The 22,180-nt window shown below is 42.3% G+C and overlaps 3 protein-coding genes across 4 annotated transcripts in view; 2 read left to right on the forward strand and 1 right to left on the reverse strand.

Annotated features, from left to right (window-relative positions):
* Positions 1 to 2,530, forward strand: part of LOC5510061 (fibrillin-1) — a 47,168-nt gene extending 44,638 nt beyond the window's left edge. For both annotated transcript variants that reach the window (XM_048724688.1, XM_048724689.1), the window contains 3 exons: positions 175 to 387; positions 1,319 to 1,588; positions 2,159 to 2,530. In XM_048724688.1, coding sequence (XP_048580645.1) covers positions 175 to 387; positions 1,319 to 1,584 — 479 coding nt within the window. In that variant the 3' untranslated portion in view covers positions 1,585 to 1,588; positions 2,159 to 2,530. The remainder of the gene's footprint in view (positions 1 to 174; positions 388 to 1,318; positions 1,589 to 2,158) is intronic.
* Positions 2,531 to 2,701: 171 nt separating this feature from the next.
* On the forward strand, positions 2,702 to 14,120 carry LOC5510087. The gene is made up of 15 exons (XM_001630486.3): positions 2,702 to 3,024; positions 3,688 to 3,987; positions 4,376 to 5,836; positions 5,974 to 6,110; positions 6,745 to 7,012; positions 7,192 to 7,575; positions 7,881 to 8,106; positions 8,592 to 8,905; positions 9,227 to 9,363; positions 10,598 to 11,048; positions 11,435 to 11,590; positions 11,810 to 12,102; positions 12,357 to 12,618; positions 13,084 to 13,437; positions 13,700 to 14,120. The coding sequence occupies exons 1-15, from the start codon at positions 2,967 to 2,969 to the stop codon at positions 13,831 to 13,833; spliced, it is 4,935 nt and encodes a 1,644-aa protein (XP_001630536.3). The 5' UTR covers positions 2,702 to 2,966; the 3' UTR covers positions 13,834 to 14,120.
* Positions 14,121 to 15,449: 1,329 nt separating this feature from the next.
* On the reverse strand, positions 15,450 to 21,326 carry LOC5510062 (adapter molecule crk). The gene is made up of 8 exons (XM_001630513.3): positions 20,869 to 21,326; positions 20,663 to 20,782; positions 19,192 to 19,333; positions 19,031 to 19,087; positions 17,655 to 17,783; positions 17,075 to 17,206; positions 16,588 to 16,668; positions 15,450 to 16,050 (listed from the first exon to the last, which is right to left on the reverse strand). Exons 1-8 carry the CDS (start codon positions 20,889 to 20,891, stop codon positions 15,907 to 15,909), a joined length of 828 nt encoding a protein of 275 aa, XP_001630563.1. The 5' UTR covers positions 20,892 to 21,326; the 3' UTR covers positions 15,450 to 15,906.
* Between the last annotated feature and the right edge of the window lie 854 nt (positions 21,327 to 22,180).

The following is a 22,180-nucleotide window of genomic DNA, read 5'->3' on the forward strand; positions in this document are numbered from 1 at the left end:
ACCAGCTTGTCTGTAGTCTTTCTAGATATATTTGTGAGCTATTTGAGAGCTTTGCACCGATAAAGGAAGGCCCACTCCTTGTTACCTTATGGGTGTATGAAAAAGCGCCCTAGACCCCCCTTCCCGAACAGGATGTACGATTGGTATATGATTTTGTCTGTTGAATCTGTGTAGACGATCCTTGCAAGTTCACTCTGTGTGCTAAGCCGTACATGAAGTGTGTGGTGCGTGATGGTCAGCCTGTGTGCGAGTGTCCCATGGCATGTACCCGCGAGTACGCGCCAGTGTGCGGATCAGACGGTAAGACCTATCCCACCGAGTGCGTCATGCAAGTAGACGCTTGCAGCAAGAACAAGGACATCAAAGTCGCATCCAAAGGAGAATGCCGTAAGTGCATTGGTGCAATGAATGTATGATTCATCACGTACCATGGTGCAATAAATGTATGACTGATCACGTGCCATGGGGCAATGAATGTATGATTGATCACGTACCATGGTGCAATAAATGTATGAGTGATCACGTGCCATGGTGCAATGAATGTATGACCGATCACGTGCCATGGTGCAATGAATGTATGATTTATTACGTGCCATGGTGCAATGAATGTATGATTGATCACGTACCATGGTGCAATGAATGTATGATTGATCACGTGCCATGGTGCAATAAACGTAGGATTGATCACGTGCCATGGTGCAATAAACGTAGGATTGATCACGTGCCATGGTGCAATAAACGTAGGATTGATCACGTACCATGGTGCAATAAACGTAGGATTGATTACGTACCATGGTGCAATAAACGTAGGATTGATCACGTGCCATGGTGCAATGAATGTATGATGGATCACGTGCCATGGTGCATAAACGTAGGATTGATCACGTACCATGGTGCAATAAACGTAGGATTGATCACGTACCATGGTGCAATAAACGTAGGATTGATTACGTAGCATGGTGCAATAAACGTAGGATTGATCACGTGCCATGGTGCAATAAACGTAGGATTGATCACGTGCCATGGTGCAATAAACGTAGGATTGATCACGTGCCATGGTGCAATAAACGTAGGATTGATCACGTGCCATGGTGCAATAAACGTAGGATTGATCACGTACCATGGTGCAATAAACGTAGGATTGATCACGTACCATGGTGCAATAAACGTAGGATTGATCACGTGCCATGGTGCAATGAATGTATGATTGATCACGTGCCATGGTGCATAAACGTAGGATCGATCACGCATTTAGCATTAAAAGTTAAATGGCAGAAGTACGAATACGTAAAACAAGATATAATTTTGTATTTCGCAGCTCCCAAACCGGGCGTCTGTCCTCCTGTGGAGATATGCCCCAGTCCCAACAATCGACATAGCGACTACTGCCGGACTGACAGCGACTGCTTGGGCGCAGGAAAGTGTTGCCAGACAGGCTGCGGACGAGACTGTATCGGCGGACCAAGGGGCACGGTAACTCCTGCCGGACGACCAGGGGGGCGACCAGGGTCGAACCCAGTGGGACCCCCCAGCGGCAGACCGGGGAGTAACCATGGGGGAATGCCCGGAGGACGGAGACCTTGAATAGGTGAGTCACAGAGGGGTGGAAGGGAGTGGGGGAGGGAAGGGGGAAGGTCCAGGGTCAAACCCAGTTGGACCGGGGAGTAACCATGGGGGAATGCCCGGAGGACGGAGGCCTTGAATAGGTACGTTACAGAGGAGGATGGGGGGAGGGTTGCCATGCGACTTTTTTAGAATAATTCACCATTGAAACCTATATAAATAGAATTGCAAAGTATATTAAGTATTATCTTATCCCTCTTAATTGACGTAGACCAGTCGCTTGAGTGCATCGTATGTCATTTCTAGTTTACCAATAACACTGTTACCAGTGCTTGTTATATCCATAATAGTTTGTCCCTAAAATGTCTCTGTCCACTGCTATTCAACTAATTAGTAATTATATCCAATAATAATGTAGGATTAGGGTTAGGTTAGGTCTATTGTTGCAAGGTTTTCACGAGTGTTTATTCGTCATACTTCTTTCCTTGTGATTCATATCCAGTAATAATGTAGGGTTAGGGTTAGGTTAGGTTAGGTCTACTGTTGCAAGGTTTTCACGAGTGTTTATTCGTCATACTTCTTTCCTTGTCCGCAGGTCGTCGAATGCGCACACCCACCCCGGGTGTACAAACTATGAAAGCCTGGACACGACATGAACAACAAGATAACGTTCCATAATTATAGTTCTGTTTAGTTTTGCCACATTATTTTGTTATAAGTTAAGCTTTTAAAACGGATTTATAAAGACATGACAGGTTTTAATTTTAGATTCGCGTTTATTTTTGAAACGATTTATTACCTTTTAATTTTGTGATCTCTCCAATATGCACATCTTTAAGAACATACTGTTTAAATTTAAATTTTTAATTGATTCTCATCGATTGTGGTGAACAAAATTTTATGAAGAAATTACAACATATTTTGTGCGAATAACAGTATTTTGTAATAAACCATGGACATGTTTCTACTCTTGCGTTGTTGTTTTTTTCACACTCAAGCCCTTGTTTATTTTTAATCAACTTTATTCAAGTATGGCGCCCTACCCGCAAAGTTGCTATCCGGTACCATGGTAACTGTCCATCATCGACAAATCACCCAATCAGCGATGCTTCCTACCTGTACTTTGTTTTCCCGCCACCTGTATCGGCACTTGTGCGGCTTACAAGCGACAACACGAGCATCCGAAATTTTTCCTTTGCCAATTTTAAGTTCCTTTTGGCGGTTGTGAAATTATAAAATCGCCTTTAAGGGTCCTCTTATACCCATTTTTTTGGATTACCAAAGTTTTGTCAAATTATGTTTTTCTAATAAGTTTTGAAAATGGTTGGCAGACCGACAGAATAAGAAGAAAATTGTTCTGTCCCGTAAAGGATTCTATTTTTTTTTTTTAAACTCGGTGTTTCATGGAATCTCCGTCTTTCATCTACCGTGTTCTCTGGCTTCTTTCTCTTTCGGTAACAGGTAAGACTCAGATTTAACACCAAGTGTCAAAAGATAAAGTTACACTTTGTCATAGCAAATATCCACTCTGACGTCTCTCACTACCAAAAGCCGGTGAACCTCCCCTATTGTTCGAGCTATTTAAGAAGGGTTGATTCTATCACGGAGGTTATTATGTTGCTAAAGAAATTTGAAATGTACCTTATTACACTTAATTTTCGCGTCACTTTAATTTTGCGAATTTCGCGATCTCAAAAGATCCGCGAAAATAAAGTGACGTGAAAATTAAGTGTAGCGGAAATTAGGATGCGCGAAAATTTAGTGAGTAATAAGAAGCCTTTGGGGGAATATTGGCCGTTTAATAAGCTTTATGGAAACACCTTGTCTGCTTAGTCATCTAATGTACATATAGTACGGTAGGTTGAGTTGGACTTGTATTTATAGATTTTTATGAAACTAAATTCAGCCCGCACATCTTTTTGTTACAAATTGTTATTTGATTATTACAGCACATTTTACTTTCACTTGTTTTGCTTGATTTTAATATCGCGAAAATAAAGTGTCGCGAAATATCGCCATCTCAAAATCGCGAAATTTTGACGTCGCGAAAATAAAGTATAATAAGGTATACTATTTGACTCAAATTTTTTTAAGCTGAATTTCCTAATAAAACGTTTTCCTTAGTAACCAATGGTCAGCTTCAAAAGAACTTCACTTGCCCCAGGACCCTCACGGTCACAAACGCCCGTCTGCACGGCGGGTTTTCTGCAGGAAACTTCGAAAGACTGGGCCTGAGCTCTGATAACGAGCAGTGTATCGAGCGTTGCTGTGAGCGAGCGTCATGTGACTTGATAGCCAATGTAGGCGAGCACTGTTATGCTGTATCGTGCTTTAGCGAGAATCTTTGTCGACCGGTCCGTTTATCGGACGATGAGCGTGGTTCTACCCTCCTTTACATTGTGTCCAGGAAGGACAGCCTCTCAGGTAATTTGTCACGATAATAAATTTCGTATTATACACTATTTTTGTACCTTGGCATGCGCGATTAACAAGTTCTGATAAAGGTAACCAGGGCGCCAATGGTTTCAAATTTAACAGTAGATCTTGAAAAGCCCGCACGCCGACAACCGACAGTAATCGTTTGTCGGGCAATCGTGGTTTCAACGGTGCCAACCAACGGTGCAGAACCTCTGCTACCCCCGCTATTAGATTTTTTTTCGTTTATTTGCATTCTAAGCATGATCTCCATAGGATATCTAGAGACAAAGATTTTACAAGTTTTACAGGAAAGGCTGGGTGAATTATGCTTGCCAGCCATCCAATATTCATTCAATAATATTCTGTATCCCCTGTTTTGTTTGTTTGTTCTCAGATGATCCGCGCAACCAAATATCTCACCCAGGGGTTTCTCGGAGCAGACGATCTGTGGTGCAGCATGAACCTTCTTCAAAAATTGCTGAAGAAAGCGGTTCGAATCAAATAGGTAGCACGAAAGATAACACTGGCACGGAGTCATTCAAGAATGTTCCAATGAATCCTGACGAGGAAGTAGTGTCTCAGCCGGGGTTCTTCAGCGGCGACAGTGACTACACGTCAGGTTCTGCAGGGGGGTCTTCTGGGTCAGCAGGGACACTCTTCAAGATCACACTTGGGAAGGAAGGCAGCAGTGCTACCGTTACTCTTGGGGAAGGGGGCGGTATTGCCAACATGGAGGGGAGCGGTGGGAGTGGGATTACGCTCAGGGGAGGGGAGAGTGGCGATGTCATGTCAGGTTCAGGGGGGGACTTGTCTCGTGATGTCAAAGGATATTCCGGAAGCGGAAGTGACGTAATTCCGGCTGTTGTCTCCAGTGGCGAGGGTGAAGAGCAAATCGGAGATGAGTCCACCTCAGGAAGTGGGGGTTCTAGTGCGGACAAAAAGGAGGCCGGCGCTCGCGGAGAAACAATATGGGGATTCCATAAAACGACGACTAACATTGCCTCAAAGGGCAAAGCATACAATGATAAGACGAACAAATTAGGGAGGGACAAATGGATGAAAGATCTCGCTTTCAAGGTCAGTAGATACGGAAATAAGGGTAGCCTGGCGAGGCTGCAGTTGCTGCTAAAACACAGGAGCAGAGAGAATGATAATGAGGGTATGATTGGGGCTCAAGGGCCAAGCACACCGAGCCTAGATAACATAGTACAAGGTAAGGGAGAGACTGCGCAACTATCGGCCCCAGTTATCAACCTGAATAACACAGTACAAGGCAAGGGCGCAAACAACAGTTCGCAACTATCGGATTCAGCTCTCAATCAAGAAAGCTCTAAAAAAAAGGAACGAAATCTAAAGGACGGCAGGAATGATGAGCTACTCAAACAGGGAATACAAAACAGCGTTTACGGACCGTTACAACAAGTTTTTTTAAAGCATGAAAAGGCCCAATCGGTCAATCCAGTAAAGCCTGTTGGACTATTTAAACCGGTCAATCAAGCTAATCCAGCTCAACAGGATGACCAGTTTGAGATTCACGGTGAACAAGCTGGGGCTGTTGGTAAACAAGGAGGAAGACAAGCTAAACCAACTAGCAAAGAGGATATGTTAAACCTTGCCAACTTTGTTAATCAAGTCCATAATATTTACGTGTCTAGCAAAACGAAGGGCGGTAAAACATTTCGAGAAAATCCAGAGGTTACTAAGGCTAATGAGATTCTACTAATCGAGAAAGCAGCAAGGATTCTAACCAATCAGGACAAAGCACGAGGAATGCACGTGACTTCGGGGTCAGAACACGCCCGGGTCGAGAAGGCAAACATGGCGGAAAGCGGTTACTTTAGAAGTCAGAAAAAAGGTATAACTATTTTTGCATGACTTTATAACGGAATTTTGCATTCGTTACTTATTTTTTAAATAATTTGTAGATACAAACAAATATTACAAACACGCGTTTTTAGTGACAGGACTCTCAGTATTAATTTTTGTATTTAGCATTCAAAGCTGATCGTGTGTACGAAGCCCTATCAGAGCTGCGCTTCGGCAGCCTCCCTTCCCTAGTGACAAACGAGACTCGTTTCCAGCACCTCAAGCTGTGTGGATTGTACGTGGAAGAGTATAATGTCTCAAGGGTAAGTCAGTGGCAATTTACTGTAAGCAAAACCTATAGAGGGTTTGGACCCAATGAATACAACTCAAAAGGGTTAGAACATACAAGCTCCTTGTGAATCCCGTTTACCGAATTGTTATGTTGCTTATTCCTGTCTTTCCGAGTCTTGTGTACTTCATTTCCGTCCGTTGTTTCGACCGTTCTTTGTAGCAGATTCCATCCTTAGTGCCCTGAAATAAAAAGTCACGGTATTCTGAAGTGAACATGCTGGATCCTTTATGGATTGATAATGGTAATAATGGTGATAATGATGGCCGATGCCGATGCATTATGGAAAAGATTTATGTTAATCGCTCTTTTGTGGATTAAGGGGTGATATCGTTGGTGATGCCGTCAACAAAAAAGTGATTGGTGATGATGATGATGATGATAATGACGATGATGATGATTTTGATGATGTTACTGCTGATGATGCTGTTGATTATGTGATGATGTTGACAATGATGCTGGTGGTACTGATGATGATTCATTGTGTGATGATAATAATGATGTTGATGGTGATGATGATAATGAAGCTGATGACGATTCATGATGTGATGGTGTTATGACGTCGATGATTACGATAACAGGAAAAATGATACAATTTTATCTCGCAGTTAAGTGGCTCGTGGAACTCGCATCTTTACCACCCCTACTCGTACCTGTACGAGCTTCCTCGCCATTACACCGAGTGTCGCACCGAGCTGTGGCTCAACAACACGGACATGCGCGGTAGCGTCTTCCTCAGCTTCCAGGTGAAGAGCATTTTGGGTAATACGATGGAGAACAACGCGCGCGTTTGTGCCAAGTACTGCTGCAATGAGCTGAGGTGCCGGGCCTGGACTTTGCGCGTACAAATGGCAAGCACTAGAAACTGTGATAAAGGTAAGATCGGGAACATCTGTGTAACACCGATACTCTCAGCAGCATGACAAGAAAACACTGCGTGCTTCATTCAATGGCGCAAAACATCCAAGCTAAGGTTTTAGTGTTGGCCACGCTGAAGCGTGTTAAAAGACTTTGACTTACCAATTTGCCAATTTTGCTTATCTGTGATGTCGCAGGTTCCTACTGCTGTTGGCTGAAGAGTGCGGTGCCATCTCCTATTCCCGGAGTAAGTAACGCCACTTCCGGTATAATCAAACGAGAACACACCAAGGCACCCCCTACAGGGATGCGCTCAGCGGTTCCCCTAGGGGGACTAGGGACGGGTTCCTTTGAACTCCGTGCTGATGGGACCTTCCACGAATGGACGATAGAGAACCAGTCCCCCGGCGGCTCGGCCAAGTTGAACCAAGGAGCCCTGGATATGGCCGTGCTTGGTGTCCGAGTTGATGGCAAGGACGAGAGTAAGGCCGCCTTGCTAAGGACAACACCTCCCCATGGGTACCCTGGTGTAAAGTCTTTGCGCTATTCTGGATCTTACCCGGTTACCAAGATTTCTGTCGGTGAGTTCGCCGTACGAAACAAGTCTTCGTTCACACAAGAAGTCATACTAGTCTTTTTCTAGCTTGTTTCTAAGGTATTCTTTATCTAGGATATTTGACTAAACTAACGGATAAACATCAGATTATTTAAAAAAGCAAAGCATTGTTATGTTTATTTAAACTGTTTCCAATCATTATTCGGGACCAGTATGAACTAAGGCTTAATAAGTCATTCATAAAATCGTTGAAAGATTTAGTTAGTTCATGCATTCTGGTGCCATTGTGAATCCCGCTTAACTGACGTGATTTTCTTACCAACCAATCAGATGATGCCATCACAGAGCACGTGACCATGGATGTGTATGCGCACCCAGCGTTTCACCCACGTGACCCATATAAGTCGGCGGTCCCTGCGGTAGCGTTCACGCTTGCTCTTGTCAATAAGCACAAGACGGACACGTTCCGTGCGTCCTTTATGTTGAGTCTTCCCCTGGGTTACCAGGAGGACACGATACGCGTGGGGGGTAACTACGGCGAGGTAGTCTTCTCAAGGTTTGTACACCTGTTTGGGACGGACCATTAGAAAAGTGAAGGAGAGGGAGGGTGGGGAAGGAACAAAAAAATCACACACGATGAAAAGCCTGCATGTAATGCATGTAACCCGAATGCATACAACGATGAAAAAAAATGATAAACGTCTCGGAAACAAGAAAAAAAACATGCAAGACTAAAACCTCCCCACCCCCACCCCTTCACTTTTCTAACTGCCCGCCCCTTGGCAGTTTTTATATCGATTATGTACGTTATTTTCCATTGCACTGTCTTTAAGATCCTCTATTGCCTTGCATTGTCCGTAAGAAACTTGCAGGAATTTGTGTTAACTACGTTTATTGATTGTTGTCATCTTGATGAGTCCTAGACACTATCGTTTTAGAACTTTAGAGGTCCTAGGTTCTCTTAGACCATTAAGAAAAACGACGGCTATTGATTAATATGAGAATAAGCCCAATTTTTATCACATTGTTATAACTTCATAGGAATATAGGGCCAGCGGACTGCGCGAAAGCCTGTGAGCGCATGCCCAAATGCATGGCCTGGACCACTAACGGCCCGTCGTCATGTCTACTCAAAGACAAGATGCCGCTGCACGCTTGGGCTCATGGGATAGTGTCTGGGGTCAAAGGTCGATGGTCTGTGGACCAAAAGCGATCCATGTTAACGCTCGAGAGACCTGGGTTCTTCCCTCAGAGCGGAAGTACAACACTACATCCGGTGAGAGATTCGGAAAAGGACGTGTCTTTTGGTGTATCGAACGACTTTGATGCCATATGGAAAAACTTCACGAAATTGGGTAAGCATCTAAACGATCATCAGATCACCTGACTGACTGATCTTCATCAGTCAAGGACGCACGTAATTTTTTTATTCTCACTGGAACACAAGCGCAAGATTTACTTTTTTTTTTTTTTTTTTTTTGCGGTTGTGATTAGCCCGATTCTCACTCTTGTTGTGCTTGCTTTTGTGATCGCTTCGTCGTCCTAGTTAGAACCAGTATTTAGATACATACCAAGAGACCATGATACATCATGGTCTCTTGGATACACACCTTCACGTATATGCAAACGGATCTTCTCCAGTCTAAATCAACGACGTCACTGGTTTTAATCGACAGGTGAGGCGGGCCCACCAAACACCAGTCACTTTGGGCTACACGGTGCATCTACCATTAGTACCACCCTTACGCCTGGACAGAGCACCACCCTCACCATCATCATGTCCTGGTATTACCCGCATCGTGACCAGGCAAAGGTAAGCTGGAGGTTCCAGGTAGAGTGGATATACCGGACTTTCTAGATTAGCTTTTTAGTGGACTCAGTATACCCCCTATTTTGCGTTTAAAAGAAAGGGATTCTCTTCGTCATTAGCATGTAAGCCCGTCGGTCCGACATGCGTCACGCATGTCGGATATGGTTTCGTATGCTATGAGAAGACCCCCTGCATATTTTCATCAGTAGTGAATTAAACCATTTTAATCACGGTGAATTTTAATCCATCTTACAACTGAAAACGATCTACTTTATAAATATGCAGCAAAAGTTATATGTTTATAAATGACGAATGTTTGAATATTCAAAACAAAAACGAAACAACATTGTCATCCAAGTCGGATCTACGGACCTAAAGGAGATGTGGAAGTTGTGTTGTGTCTTGGTTTAAAGTCGCGCGCTCTCACCTTCCCTGCTCCATGCCATGTCCTATCTCTGTGAGCCGCTCTCACCTTCCCTGCTCCATGTGATGTCCTATCTCTGTGAGCCGCTCTCACCTTCCCTGCTCCATACCATGTCCTATCTCTGTGAGCCGCTCTCACCTTCCCTGCTCCATGTCATGTCCTATCTCTGTGAGACGCTCTCACTTTCCCTGCTCCATGTCATGTCCTATATCTGTGAGCCGCTCTCACCTTCCCTGCTCCATACCATGTCCTATCTCTGTGAGCCGCTCTCACCTTCCCTGCTCCATACCATGTCCTATCTCTGTGAGCCGCTCTCACCTTCCCTGCTCCATACCATGTCCTATCTCTGTGAGCCGCTCTCACCTTCCCTGCTCAATACCATGTCCTATCTCTGTGAGCCGCTCTCACCTTCCCTGCTCCATACCATGTCCTATCCCTGTGAGCCGCTCTCACCTTCCCTGCTCCATACCATGTCCTATCCCTGTGAGCCGCTCTCACCTTCCCTGCTCCATACCATGTCCTATCTCTGTGAGCCGCTCTCTCTTTCCCTGCTCCATACCATGTCCTATCTCTGTGAGCCGCTCTCACCTTCCCTGCTCCATACCATGTCCTATCTCTGTGAGCCGCTCTCACCTTCCCTGCTCCATACCATGTCCTATCTCTGTGAGCCGCTCTCACCTTCCCTGCTCCATACCATGTCCTATCTCTGTGAGTCGCTCTCTATCTTATATCATGCTGATGGGGAGAGGATGATATATACTTAATGCATAAAAACATGGCCATTTCATCCACTAATTGTTATACTGCTACTAGGTGCGTATTGGGAACTTCTACAACAACTTCCTCAAGTCGAGTCGGGGCGCCGCCTCGATTATGCGAAAAGATCTACTTCTCTCTATCAACAACATTCGCGATTGGCAATCCCCCGTCCTGAGCGTCAGGACTCCGCCTATGAAAGACGGTGCAACCAGTTCAAAGAAAGTCAACCGGCTTCCAGAATGGCTGCAAGATATGCTCCTTAACAGCGCGAGCTTTTGGCGGTCTGCTTTCTGGACTGAGGACGGACGGTTCAGGCAGTGGGAAGCATTTGATTGTAATGATGTCGACGCCATTCATAATGACGTGCACCGCATACTGCCTTACATGCTGTTTTATCCAGAGACCGTTCGTCATCTACTGAATTCGTGGGCGGCAAATCAGTACTCAAACGGTCGAATGCAGGAAGCGCTAACTGAGGGCTGTCTCGGCTCCACCGGGAAACTTGGTAAGTACTCGGTAGCGAATCTATAGAGAGACGGGTTCTCCACTAAGGCTGCCTACGGAAAGAAACCAATGGTTTTCTTCTATTCGATCATTCTTGTCCTTTCTCAATACAAATAATGGGACGGTTCAACCGAAATCTATGATTTGAGTTCTAAGCCTGAACAAGATGGCTAAGCTTGTTGTAAATCCTCTTCTGGTCGCTGCTCTTCTCTATGTGCAGCAAATGAAAAGGACGACGTCTAAACTATGACTAAGAAATGCTCATTGCCTTTGTCCATTCCCTGGTTCGCTGTAGGCATGTTCTTGACTATACCCCCCGTCCCCTCACACACGCATCCTCCCCAATCTACATTGGCTTGCTGGCCTTATCCGGGTTTCTTATTGCAGATTACGCGGGCGGACGTGTCATGTCCGACTCCAGTGCACTGTTCGTGGTCGAAGTGTATCACTATTTCAAGTGGACTGGGGATAGCGCTCTACTGCGCAGACTCTGGCCCAACGTCAAACGAGCTGTCACGTGGTTGATAGGGGAAAGCACTAAAGGTGATTACATGTTCATGACAGGAAGCTTGTTTCAAAGTGCCCATAACTTTTTGTGTTTTGGATGAGATGAAGGGGGAGAGGGTTTGGGGAGGTACGAAAACTTACAGCAGACTGGAGAGGAGGGGTCTTTACATCTATTACAGCATATAAGGCATATTTTAGTCACAACATCAATAAACCACCCTATTTTCGTAACCATCCATGCTTTTTCGTGCTTAGGTACCGGGCTGCCATTTCGCAAAGTTTCCACATACGATCTGGTGGGGATCGATAAGTACGATCACGTGATGTACGAGGCCGGTGTGTTCCTCCTCGCTTTACGCGCCGCGCAACATCTTGCTGTACACCTAAAAGACAAGCCCTTCAACGCCACGACTACGCATGCGCTTATCCGGGCCACTCAGCTAGTGGACGTGACACTCTGGAACGAGGAGAGGCAGTTTTACCGCGCCTGGTGGGACTCCGAGTACGGCGCCTCCGATTGGATCATGTCAGATTCCTTATATGGGCAGGTAATTTGTTATATTCCTTTTGTATCGCCAAAGAATCTATGCCCGAGTTACAACCTCAGTGTTGGAACCCCAGTATTTCCGATAATGTTGACCCATTTCTGGATTAAGTATCTTTCAAATAATCAAGCTTGACACATACGACAGTGTCCAAACATTTTTTTAAACGACTTACCTGCTGTGACTGAACAGATTTGAGAATACATAATACGTTTTGATATTTCTAGATCATGGCTATCACATTTAATTTCTTCCAGGTTTGGGCCAACACCTTAGGCCTGGGAGAGCTATTACCCGAAGAGAAGATGAAGGTTCACTTACAAAACGAGATCAAATACAACGACTCCCCGTACGGACTGCGTGTCATCAGTATAGGCGAGCCTGCGATGTCATTAGAAGACACAGCGTACGTGCTGACCCACAGAGTCCCCGGATGTAGCTCCTTGGAGAACATCACGAAACATAACTCAATCTGGATGGGCGCTGACGCTGACTGGTCGTCTCTGATGATCAGTTTGGGTATGTAGGGGGGGGGGGTTGAGGGTATGTAGGGGGGAGGGAGGTGGGATGGGGACGCTGTCTAGGTATACAGGTCAAGGGGGGTGCTGTTTGGGCAGGGAATTGGTGTTGTCTGGGTATATTGGGGGAGGGGGCGCTGTTTTGGTATGAAGGGCAGAGAGGTGCTATCTGAGTAAGTAGGAGGAGGGCGGGGGGTGCTGTTGTAGTGGTTTGTTATGCCCCTCGATACGTTTCGCTGTCTCGGGTTTTCTGCTTTGAAAAAAGTGATGTTGTTTCATAGGAATTTGAACGGAATCTACATTTAATTTGTCTCGACTGAACCATACAGAGTCTATCGCCCTTATCCAGTCCAACAGTAGTTACCCTTTGCTTACACTGTTAACCGTAACCTCGTCTGTATTCCCCTCGGTCGACATTCGTAATCGACCGGAAGTAAACTTTAAGAATCACCCTTCCAATCGACAGGTGCGGATCCACATCTCTCCTTGAAACAAGCCAAGAAATCTCTCGACCACTGGCGGAGTGAGCTTCACGACCAGTGGAATATCCACGGCCTGATCTCGTCCGATGGGTACGGACAGGACGGTCTTCCCTGGGCCACATCGCATTACAACTCACACTTAGTCATCTGGCACTTACCTCTCGCCATTTCCGGTCAGCAGTATTCCGCGCCAGACAAGACGCTGACGTTCAAGCCCAAGTTCGACATCCCATTTGAATTGCCCTTCTTCACACCTACAGCTTCCGGTGTGATCGCGGGCTCGTATAAAAGAAGCGGCCAGGAATTCGAAGAGATGTTTACTTTCAGGGTTACCTCCGGTAAGTAGGCAAAATAGTACAAAGAAAAGTGGGTGGGAGGGCGTGACTTAACGTAAATTTTGAATATGTACCCTGTCATAGGAGTTCTATAAGGTTGGTTAATTTTTTGGGGCATTATTTTAGTCTTCTTACCAGATGGCTCTATTTCCGACCGACGTCAGGTGTTGCGGTCATACGATCCTGTACTGCGGGCTCACAGAAGCGGCTGACAATCGAGCCTAACTTCAAACATAATCAAAAGTGTTTTCTTTTTCTCTTCCAGGTTTCATCAATCTTAAGCGACTCGCAATTCTTGATAGCTACTATGGCAACGGCGAAATCAGACTAAAGAAAGATTCCCTCGTCACGTGGTCTCGACCCAAGGAGAACGTAGCGAGTATTCTGAGAGAACTGTAAATAGGCATCCTCATTTATGTATAAGTCCGCTGGCCTACTGCCGCAAGGAATTTTACTTCCTCTGCGTTTCACGTGACATGTGCGCAATGCATGTCCCTGTCTAGAACGATGATCCACGCGCATGCTCAAACTTCTGAAACAGCTGACCTAGTACAGATAACGTCACGTAACTGCAAGTATTTATCCATCATTTTAATAGTATGATTTTTGTAATCGCATTTTTATTGGGTAAACTTAGAAAGAAATATAATATTTTTGCAACAAATTAAAAAAATGTTCGTCGTTAACGTTTGTCAGGCCTGTCATATTTCCACTAAAATTATCAACACTAGATGAGGTTGGCAATAGGCGCCTCGAGTGGGGGGGGGGGGGGGGGGGCGTTGCGCGAGGTAATCATGACAGACCAGGTCACCATCCCACGTCCTACGAGAGTACCCGTCACACTGTAAACAGTGGTATTTTTTATACTTACCAGGATCTTGGGATGGGTTGGACGGGGAAATTTGAGCGAGCGTAGCGTGTTGCTCTAGCAAGCCTGAAATTGCCAAGCGCATCTGGCTATGGGGAACACCGCCGAATGATACGCACGCGGGCTAAGGTCGCGCAGCCTGTGTTTGAGTAACTTAGTCTAAACAAGTTTAGCTTCATTTGTACACTTGAATCCCTTGCTGGAACCTCTAAAATAATTATTTAAAGAAAAATTGAAATAACCATCTAAGAAAGTGTATACCTTATTTGCCAGATAAATAAAAAAAATTATTAAAGCTCACTCGAATCAAATTGATTCTTACATTCACTTGTTATTTGGCAAGAATGAAAATGGCGGCTGAAAATGACTCTTTACGCCTTGACTTTTCACTGCATGAGCGTATCACGTAAATGTACGCAAATCTATCTTACACACTTATTATTTCGTCGTCGACTTGCCACAAACGTGTTTTTTTTATTATTATTTTCTCATCACCCCTCTTCAGGGGTTGGTGTGCTTTCCCTACTTTTCTCCCACCTTTCCTTATAACTGTGACCTTGTCTAAAACATGAAAGAGCATGTCAGCAGATTGTAATATCAAACGCCTTTCCATAGTTTGATGAACATAATTTGTGTAAAATGCTATGTAGTATGTTTGCAGGGCATATAGTAAATAGGTTACCAGAGCTAAAAAAAAATCAACATTATCCATGAGGATTTTGTCTCTGCTCATTATGCGTATTCCGCTGCTGTTTCACGGGATTGCTATTTCGGGCATTCACTTCCTTGTGCTGGGTGGTATATAGGGGGCAACGGGCTCACTTGACCCCCCAAATTGATCAATATGTTTTAGGAAGTCCCAGGGATGGTATTGAACAGAACGTGTACATGCTGATGGAGCAAGCCATTGAATGGAAGAGCTAGTAGTTACCGTTTATTTCCGTTAACGAAAATGCCCCAATGACATTTGTTAATGGTACCCTGAGCGAGAATGGAATGCACGAAGACATCTTCATCAATACCGTTTAGGCACGGGGCTCTTATTGTAATGTTTGATGTCCAAAATGAGACGCTTAATCCTTTTTATCTCTTTTTCCTCTTGGGTGGGGCGCTTATTCGGGGAAGGTGCTTATTCGAGCAATAACAGTTTTTAATAGATACAAGATTTATTTTTCAAAAAAACAATTTTTATCATCATTTTATTGGTTTATATACTACAGGAATCTTCATTTGACAGGGAGTGTTAGTGGATAACTATCACATTTTGCTATGGTTGGTTACTAAAAGGTTACCACTAACGCAACGATTTTAAACACATATTTGTACAAAGCCTTGGTCTAGGATGTGAATATTAAGTACAAAATTGCTGCCACAGTTTTATTATAATATAAAAGATAACCATAAAACATTATTGTAAATACCTTACTAACTCATTCACTGATTCGTTATCTACTTTTTCATTTGTCTAATTCTCCAGTTTTAACCAACTGTAGGCGAATCAGGGCACACGGTTCATTTGATGATCTGTCTACTGCCATCCAGAGCGTGTGTTCCTCAAGATTGTCTTGAAGATCTAAAAGAGTCTAGAAGATGCTGGAATGTCATTAATTGCCATTAAAGTTTCTGCCCTGTTCATGAGGAGACACTTCTTGCACGTAGCTGAAAGGGAACCAGCCACTTTGATTTTTGAGCTCTCCAAACCATGACCCGTCGACCTTCTTTGTTGCGACTTTGATTATATCTCCTTTCTGAAAATTAAAATGTGCTAATGAGTCTTTGTGAATTGGCTGATACAATATAGAATATAAGCTCTGAGTCAGACGAGCTGGGGAGGCGAGTTGTGGAAATATTCTGGAGTGGGACACTGGCTTAATGTTTAAAAAGTTTGATTGACGTAAAAAAATAGCCAACAATTCACCAGTGTTTCTGTTGTCCCCTGGTCATCTGAGCATAGTGCAGCTTTGATGAGGCTGAATGGGCATGTACACTTCAATGTTGGGCTCAGTAAAATAATTTGAATAGCAACAACAGCCATGACAAAATAGTACTTTAAAAGAATTATAATCTAAAGAGACATTGTATATTTTTCGTTGTGAAACAAATTCAAGACTGAAATGTATAAAGTAAAACACAATCACACGTTCCTTTTTTCAAGTCAAGCGTCAAGTCTACCTTGTTGACCAATGTTGGCCAAGTGTTGGGCTGTTAGCACACAGGTCCAACTTTGGCACTAGCTACAATTACAAAGTTACTTGGTCCATTCACTTAGAGAATGCTGCAGATACCTTAAATGTTAGTTGTGTGTGATCATATGGCACTACTCTGTCCATGAGAGCAATTGCATAGTCAAATCCATCATTTGGGATCTGATGAGCAAAATAATAGTGTTATAGAAGCAATCCTGCACATTGAGACAATATATACAACCCTTTTATAACACAAGCCACAGGGTGTACCACAAGTAAAAAGATCTGTATGTACTGACAAAAGCACCAAATCAGATGCAAAGACCACCCAAACAGTTATATGCAGTTGAAAATTCTGATATTGATAAAAATATTCTAATCATCATCATCATCATACTTCAGTAAATAGAAACCCTTCCTGACATAGAAACATTTGGGCTGATAATGTTAAGGGCTGTATAAGTTGCTGTTATTTTGCTGCAAAACCCAGAGCATGTGTAAGTTTGCCACCCAAAAATGCTTTTTCATTCACAACACAAGAAAACATTTGGCAAATGATTCAATGCTAGCACTATCATGGACATACCTGGTCTCTGTTTATTGGGGGATTCTGGTAATCCATGCTTTTTCTGCCATTTACCCCTGATGCTAGTCCTGGAGGAAGGGGACCACTTCCAACTGTAGGGGATGGGTGTGTTGCAGAGGGCGCATTTGACAACTAAAAAGATCATTTGTGTGTTTTAAGGGGCTAGATCAGTTCAACCATGCCATATAGAATGCTTACAATATATGATACTCAGGCTTAAACTTCATTAGAATGTTTTACCAAAGCTTTAAACAAAGAGAAAACATCAGAGTATTCATTTTAACTGTCAGCTTATCCTACAGCATTTTATTCAAGGATATAAACTAATTTAAGGTTGAGATGGTCTGTTTTACAACAAAGTGCTAACACTCAAAACATCAGCAAAACTACTCTGTTTAAACAATAAAAAATACATTTCAACCTTGTTTTGATTCATTCCCCTGATTTCACCTTACCTATGCAGAGCAGGTACTGTAGTTATTGATTGTCTGTAGTAATTCTAGCCATAGCATATTTTAACTTGAATGATCAGGTTAGTGCTAAAATCATATCTTGGGTACTTTACAAATGTTCTTCTTACCACTTGAACATATGGTTTAGGAATCATCCCTTCTCTGCCTGCGCTGTCCCTGGCTTTCCACCAGTTATCCTCCTCTTTGCTAATAACTGTTAAGATGTCACCTTTCTTGAAAGGAAGATCTTCATCATCCTAAAGTATACACAAATAATCAAGATAGCAATTTTGCTTATTTCCCTTTAATAGGGTAAAAACGGCCCGGAAAGTGGCAGTTTTATGGTTTGCAACACTAGGTATCCATGGGAACGTGAGTTAAGATAAGGGTTTGTTTTCCTTCTTAAGTAAATACAGTCATCTTTTGCTTCGCCATAAACTAATGCAGCCACTCTACCAACATCATTAACTTTCAGAGTAGGCAGTTGAGATAGATAAGTAGGGGGTGGAAGTCAATGTGGGTAATTCCCTTGAAATAGTTCTACAACCCAGAGTTTTTAAACTTGGCATAAGCAATATTAAAGTTAAGGGCTTTCAAAAAATGTAATAAAAAAATGGGGGTACCAACCTCGTTTTCCCAACAGAGGGGCGTAGAGTTGACGCGTTTTTACTGATCGCACCAGGAAAAATCCCAACTCTTAGTTATCAAAAAGATTGCTATAGTCTTTAGAAAGTTAATCTCTGTTTGTCGAGCTACCAAAATCCAATTTCCCAAACAATAACCTGTAGTAGCTAACTTTCAAAACAAATCACATTTAAGAGATCGCACTAAAGGACACTGTTTTCGCCACTGTTTATACGGTAAAAAGTGCCATTTTAAACAAGCTTCCACAATCCAACTTTTTTTCTTCTTTCAGGATATCATTTTTCTGTATATATTTAACTATTTAAACAAATAAAAAATGGGGGTGACCGACTTCGCATGCCTTTTGTTTTGTTTTCTTGTACAACTGTGGCGCGCGCGCACTTAATACCTGAAAATTCGAACAAACAGTGCACGTCACTATGCACAGAAGGGGCGCGCAGTGCAATTCAAGGGAATTACCTTAATCTGTTTAGTTCAAATAAAACTTAAGTCAACTTAAAAAAAAGTAGCCAGCGCTTAGTGGAAAATAGCTGGCACTTCCGCCGGCTGCCAGGGCCTAATGAAAACCCTGATCACATCAACAAAAAGGCAGCCTCCAGCATAGTAGTACACAAACTTTTACTTCACAGCGTGACCAATACAACCAGGAACACCAAAAACGTGTATGGAATGTTATTGTCTCCTGACGAAAGGAGAATCCAGGTGCTGACATTTGTTCAGACACTTTTCTTTTCAACTGTTTGCAATAACTGCATCCGATTGGTCAAAACAGACATCCATATAAATTTTCCTTATTCACAGTTTTCCTTGTCGCACTATAGAAATAAATGAAAGGTGGTAATGTTAAGGAATGACATACCTTCCCGGGAAATGCATATAATGCTTTGACTTTGATATTGCACTCTGAGTTTGGTACCTATATTACACGGTAAGCAAACAAACAATATTTATTAATAATACAATTGTTTGGCAGTTTATTAAATGTATTTTGAAGGTAGTGGGGAAATGTGTTGGACTTACATGCTCTTTCAGAGTTGTTGTGTCCAGAAAATGTTTCTTGTAGAATTCTATAATTGAGGGTAGATCTGGAAATGTTTGGTCACCAATCGTATACATGGTCCCTTTGTTATTGATAATGTAGTGGCTAACTTTTCCACTCTCACTGAAAAAAAAAAACATAAGAAATTTTGTTGTAAAATATAAATAATAAATACCCGCATATAAAGTTATACTCTAATTCCAACCGAGAATAGCAAATCTGCTGACCCAAGTTTGTTACAAAATTGTTTTTAAGTAAAAAAGCATGGATTAAATCTGATACAAAGGTCAACCTTGGTCATTTCCATTGCAAATTGCTTATGTTGATTATCTAATATTGATTATTTTGGGATTGAAAGATAAGAATAGGTTGTCGGAATCCATTAAAATATAATGCAATTAATTCTTGATTAATTTTTGGCAAATTAAAATCCAGGTGCTTAACATTTCTATTCGACAAATCTTGATCCTTATATTACTCATATTTCCTGTTGAACTTCTTTGTTGTTGTTTTATTTAGACATTTTATAAAAAATAAGCGTAAACCCTAGCAACTGATCCCGCACTCTGGCAATTCTTGAGAATAGTTATTTACCTAATGAATGCCATTTCCTCATACTATTCTAAAAATAATTTATATGCAAGGGAAAATCCCTAATAACTAATAGTTCTCGTAACATTTAAATTAGAAATGCTGATAATTAACAAAACTAAGTAAGGAAGGATGCATACAACTGCTGATTTCCTATCTTCTTCACTCAGATACTTTTCATCGCATTTTGACACCATTGTCTAATGTCACTTGATAATTTGGCTAGACAATCATCAACAAGCCCGTGTGAGCTGACTCGTACACACGGGAAAAAAGTTGAACCATGTAATTCCATTTAATTTGTACCTAATATTACTTTATAAGCTTGATTAATATTGTCAAGAGAGCGTATTCTCTCCAAGGCAAAAAGAAAAATAAACGAGGGAAGCCATTTCCAAGTAATATTTAAAATTGTTCCAGATGAACCGGCAACCGGTAACATGCGATCAACTGAAAGTAATGGTTCCATTATATGAAGGTTTGAGGAAAATGTAACAATATAGAGGCATACATTTTAAATTTTATTATAAGAAGTATATTTTGCGGTTTGTTACGATTCCTTGGTATTTAGGTCAATACGGGTGATGTGCATTTAACTGCCGCATCTATGTACAAATAAAAGTGTACTCATCGACACAGTATCGACAAAACGTACTAACAAATCTAATAATCGTGCCCATAAGAACTGTTGTCCCTATAAGTAAATATATAAATAATCTAAGACTTTAACACTGTTTTAGCTTTATATGATTGCCTCAATTGGGGAAACGTCCCCTGCGAATCAAAAGCGAAGCTAAAACTAGACAACATTGTCTTCGCAGTAGCGAGATTTAACGAGTGCTAGTTAGCTGATTAACTTACCTAACAGATAGTACATAATCTCCAGGAATCGTGGTACTGTCTCGGACAAGCCATACTCCTGGGGGTTTACCGTTGAGAATGCCTTCGGTCTCCACTCTCTTAAGTACGCCATGGTACCATCTAAAAATCACATAATCATACCAACACACGACACAATAAGACCCCGATCAACATACTGAAACATCAAACACACAGTTATAACTTACGGAAGCTGATCTTTCCTACTCATGCTGGAATATGTGCTCAAAGATGAGAAGAAACAGCTCAAAATCGTCACAGAGAATGCAAACAACGCGTTTTTCAACGAGCTTGATTCAGTCGTTCATCGATCATAGAACACAACTGGTCGTCGCTTAATCCACCAACTTCACACGCATAGTTCAATGTCAGTGCGTTATCTGTATCATCATCTTACTCTGTTGTATAGTCGGTAGAAATCGATGCAGTAATGACAACAAAATTGCCAGTGAATCACTATAAATACATGGAATATCGAGCCTTCTGTATTCGAAGTTTTACAGTGAAATCCGGAAACTGACACTAGTCAAGGGGAGGGCCACGCACCATGGGAAGGGTCAAAGCTCGATACAGGCTCTTGCGGCCAGCTAAAAACAGGCAGACCACGATCCGGAAAAGGATAAACACCTACACACTTGCCGTCCCATTTATTTTACCGGCATAGATTTTCTTTTCAAAGCTCCTTGGATACAATGTGGCGTCATCTTATGTATAAAATTTGATAAGGCTCATGGTCAGGGTGCAGTTTTCCATCGGAATTTTAATAAAACGTATCGGTGGCTCGCAAGTCGTGAACCCCATAAAAATACGCTTCGATGGTTACTTCCTGTTAGTTACTGCTGATGTAGCAGTAACTAACAGGAATTATTCATATTACCCATAGATTTTCTTTTCAGAACTCCTTTAATACAATTTTGCGTCATCTTATGTATAATATAAGTGTAGTGATGTACATAACAAGAACACTAAAAATGCAGCAAACCATAACTTAGTACTTCCAAAGGCTCGGACTACATTAGCAAAAAATAGCTTTAAGTTTGTAGCAGCTAAAAGGTGGAATGCATTGCCACTAGAAATCAAAGAAGCCAAGTCAATCACCGCCTTCTCCGCAAAACTAAGAGAATACATCACAACTCTGTAAATAAGTTTATAAATCAGCAAAGGATTGTTATTGTAAATAGTTTCGTCAAAGATTTTGCTGTAAACAGATTTGTAAATAGCTTTTATTTATTTTGTTTCTGTTGAGGGCCATGCGTACATTATCTATTATGATATTAAGTGAATCCCTCATTAAAAAAAAAAAAGGCATCTAAGGCTCACGATCAGGGTGCAGTCTATCGGAATTTTAATAAAACGTATCGGTGGCTCGCAAGGTCAGTAAGTCGTGAATCCCATAAAATGAAAGATGCAGCAAAGGTAAGACAAACAAAAGATACGCTTCGATGGTTACTTCCTGTTAGTTACTGCTGATGTAGCAAAAAAATTAATATAGAAACAGTT

Source organism: Nematostella vectensis, chromosome 3, assembly GCF_932526225.1.
Source record: "Nematostella vectensis chromosome 3, jaNemVect1.1, whole genome shotgun sequence".
Classification (NCBI taxonomy): Eukaryota; Metazoa; Cnidaria; class Anthozoa; order Actiniaria; family Edwardsiidae; genus Nematostella; species Nematostella vectensis.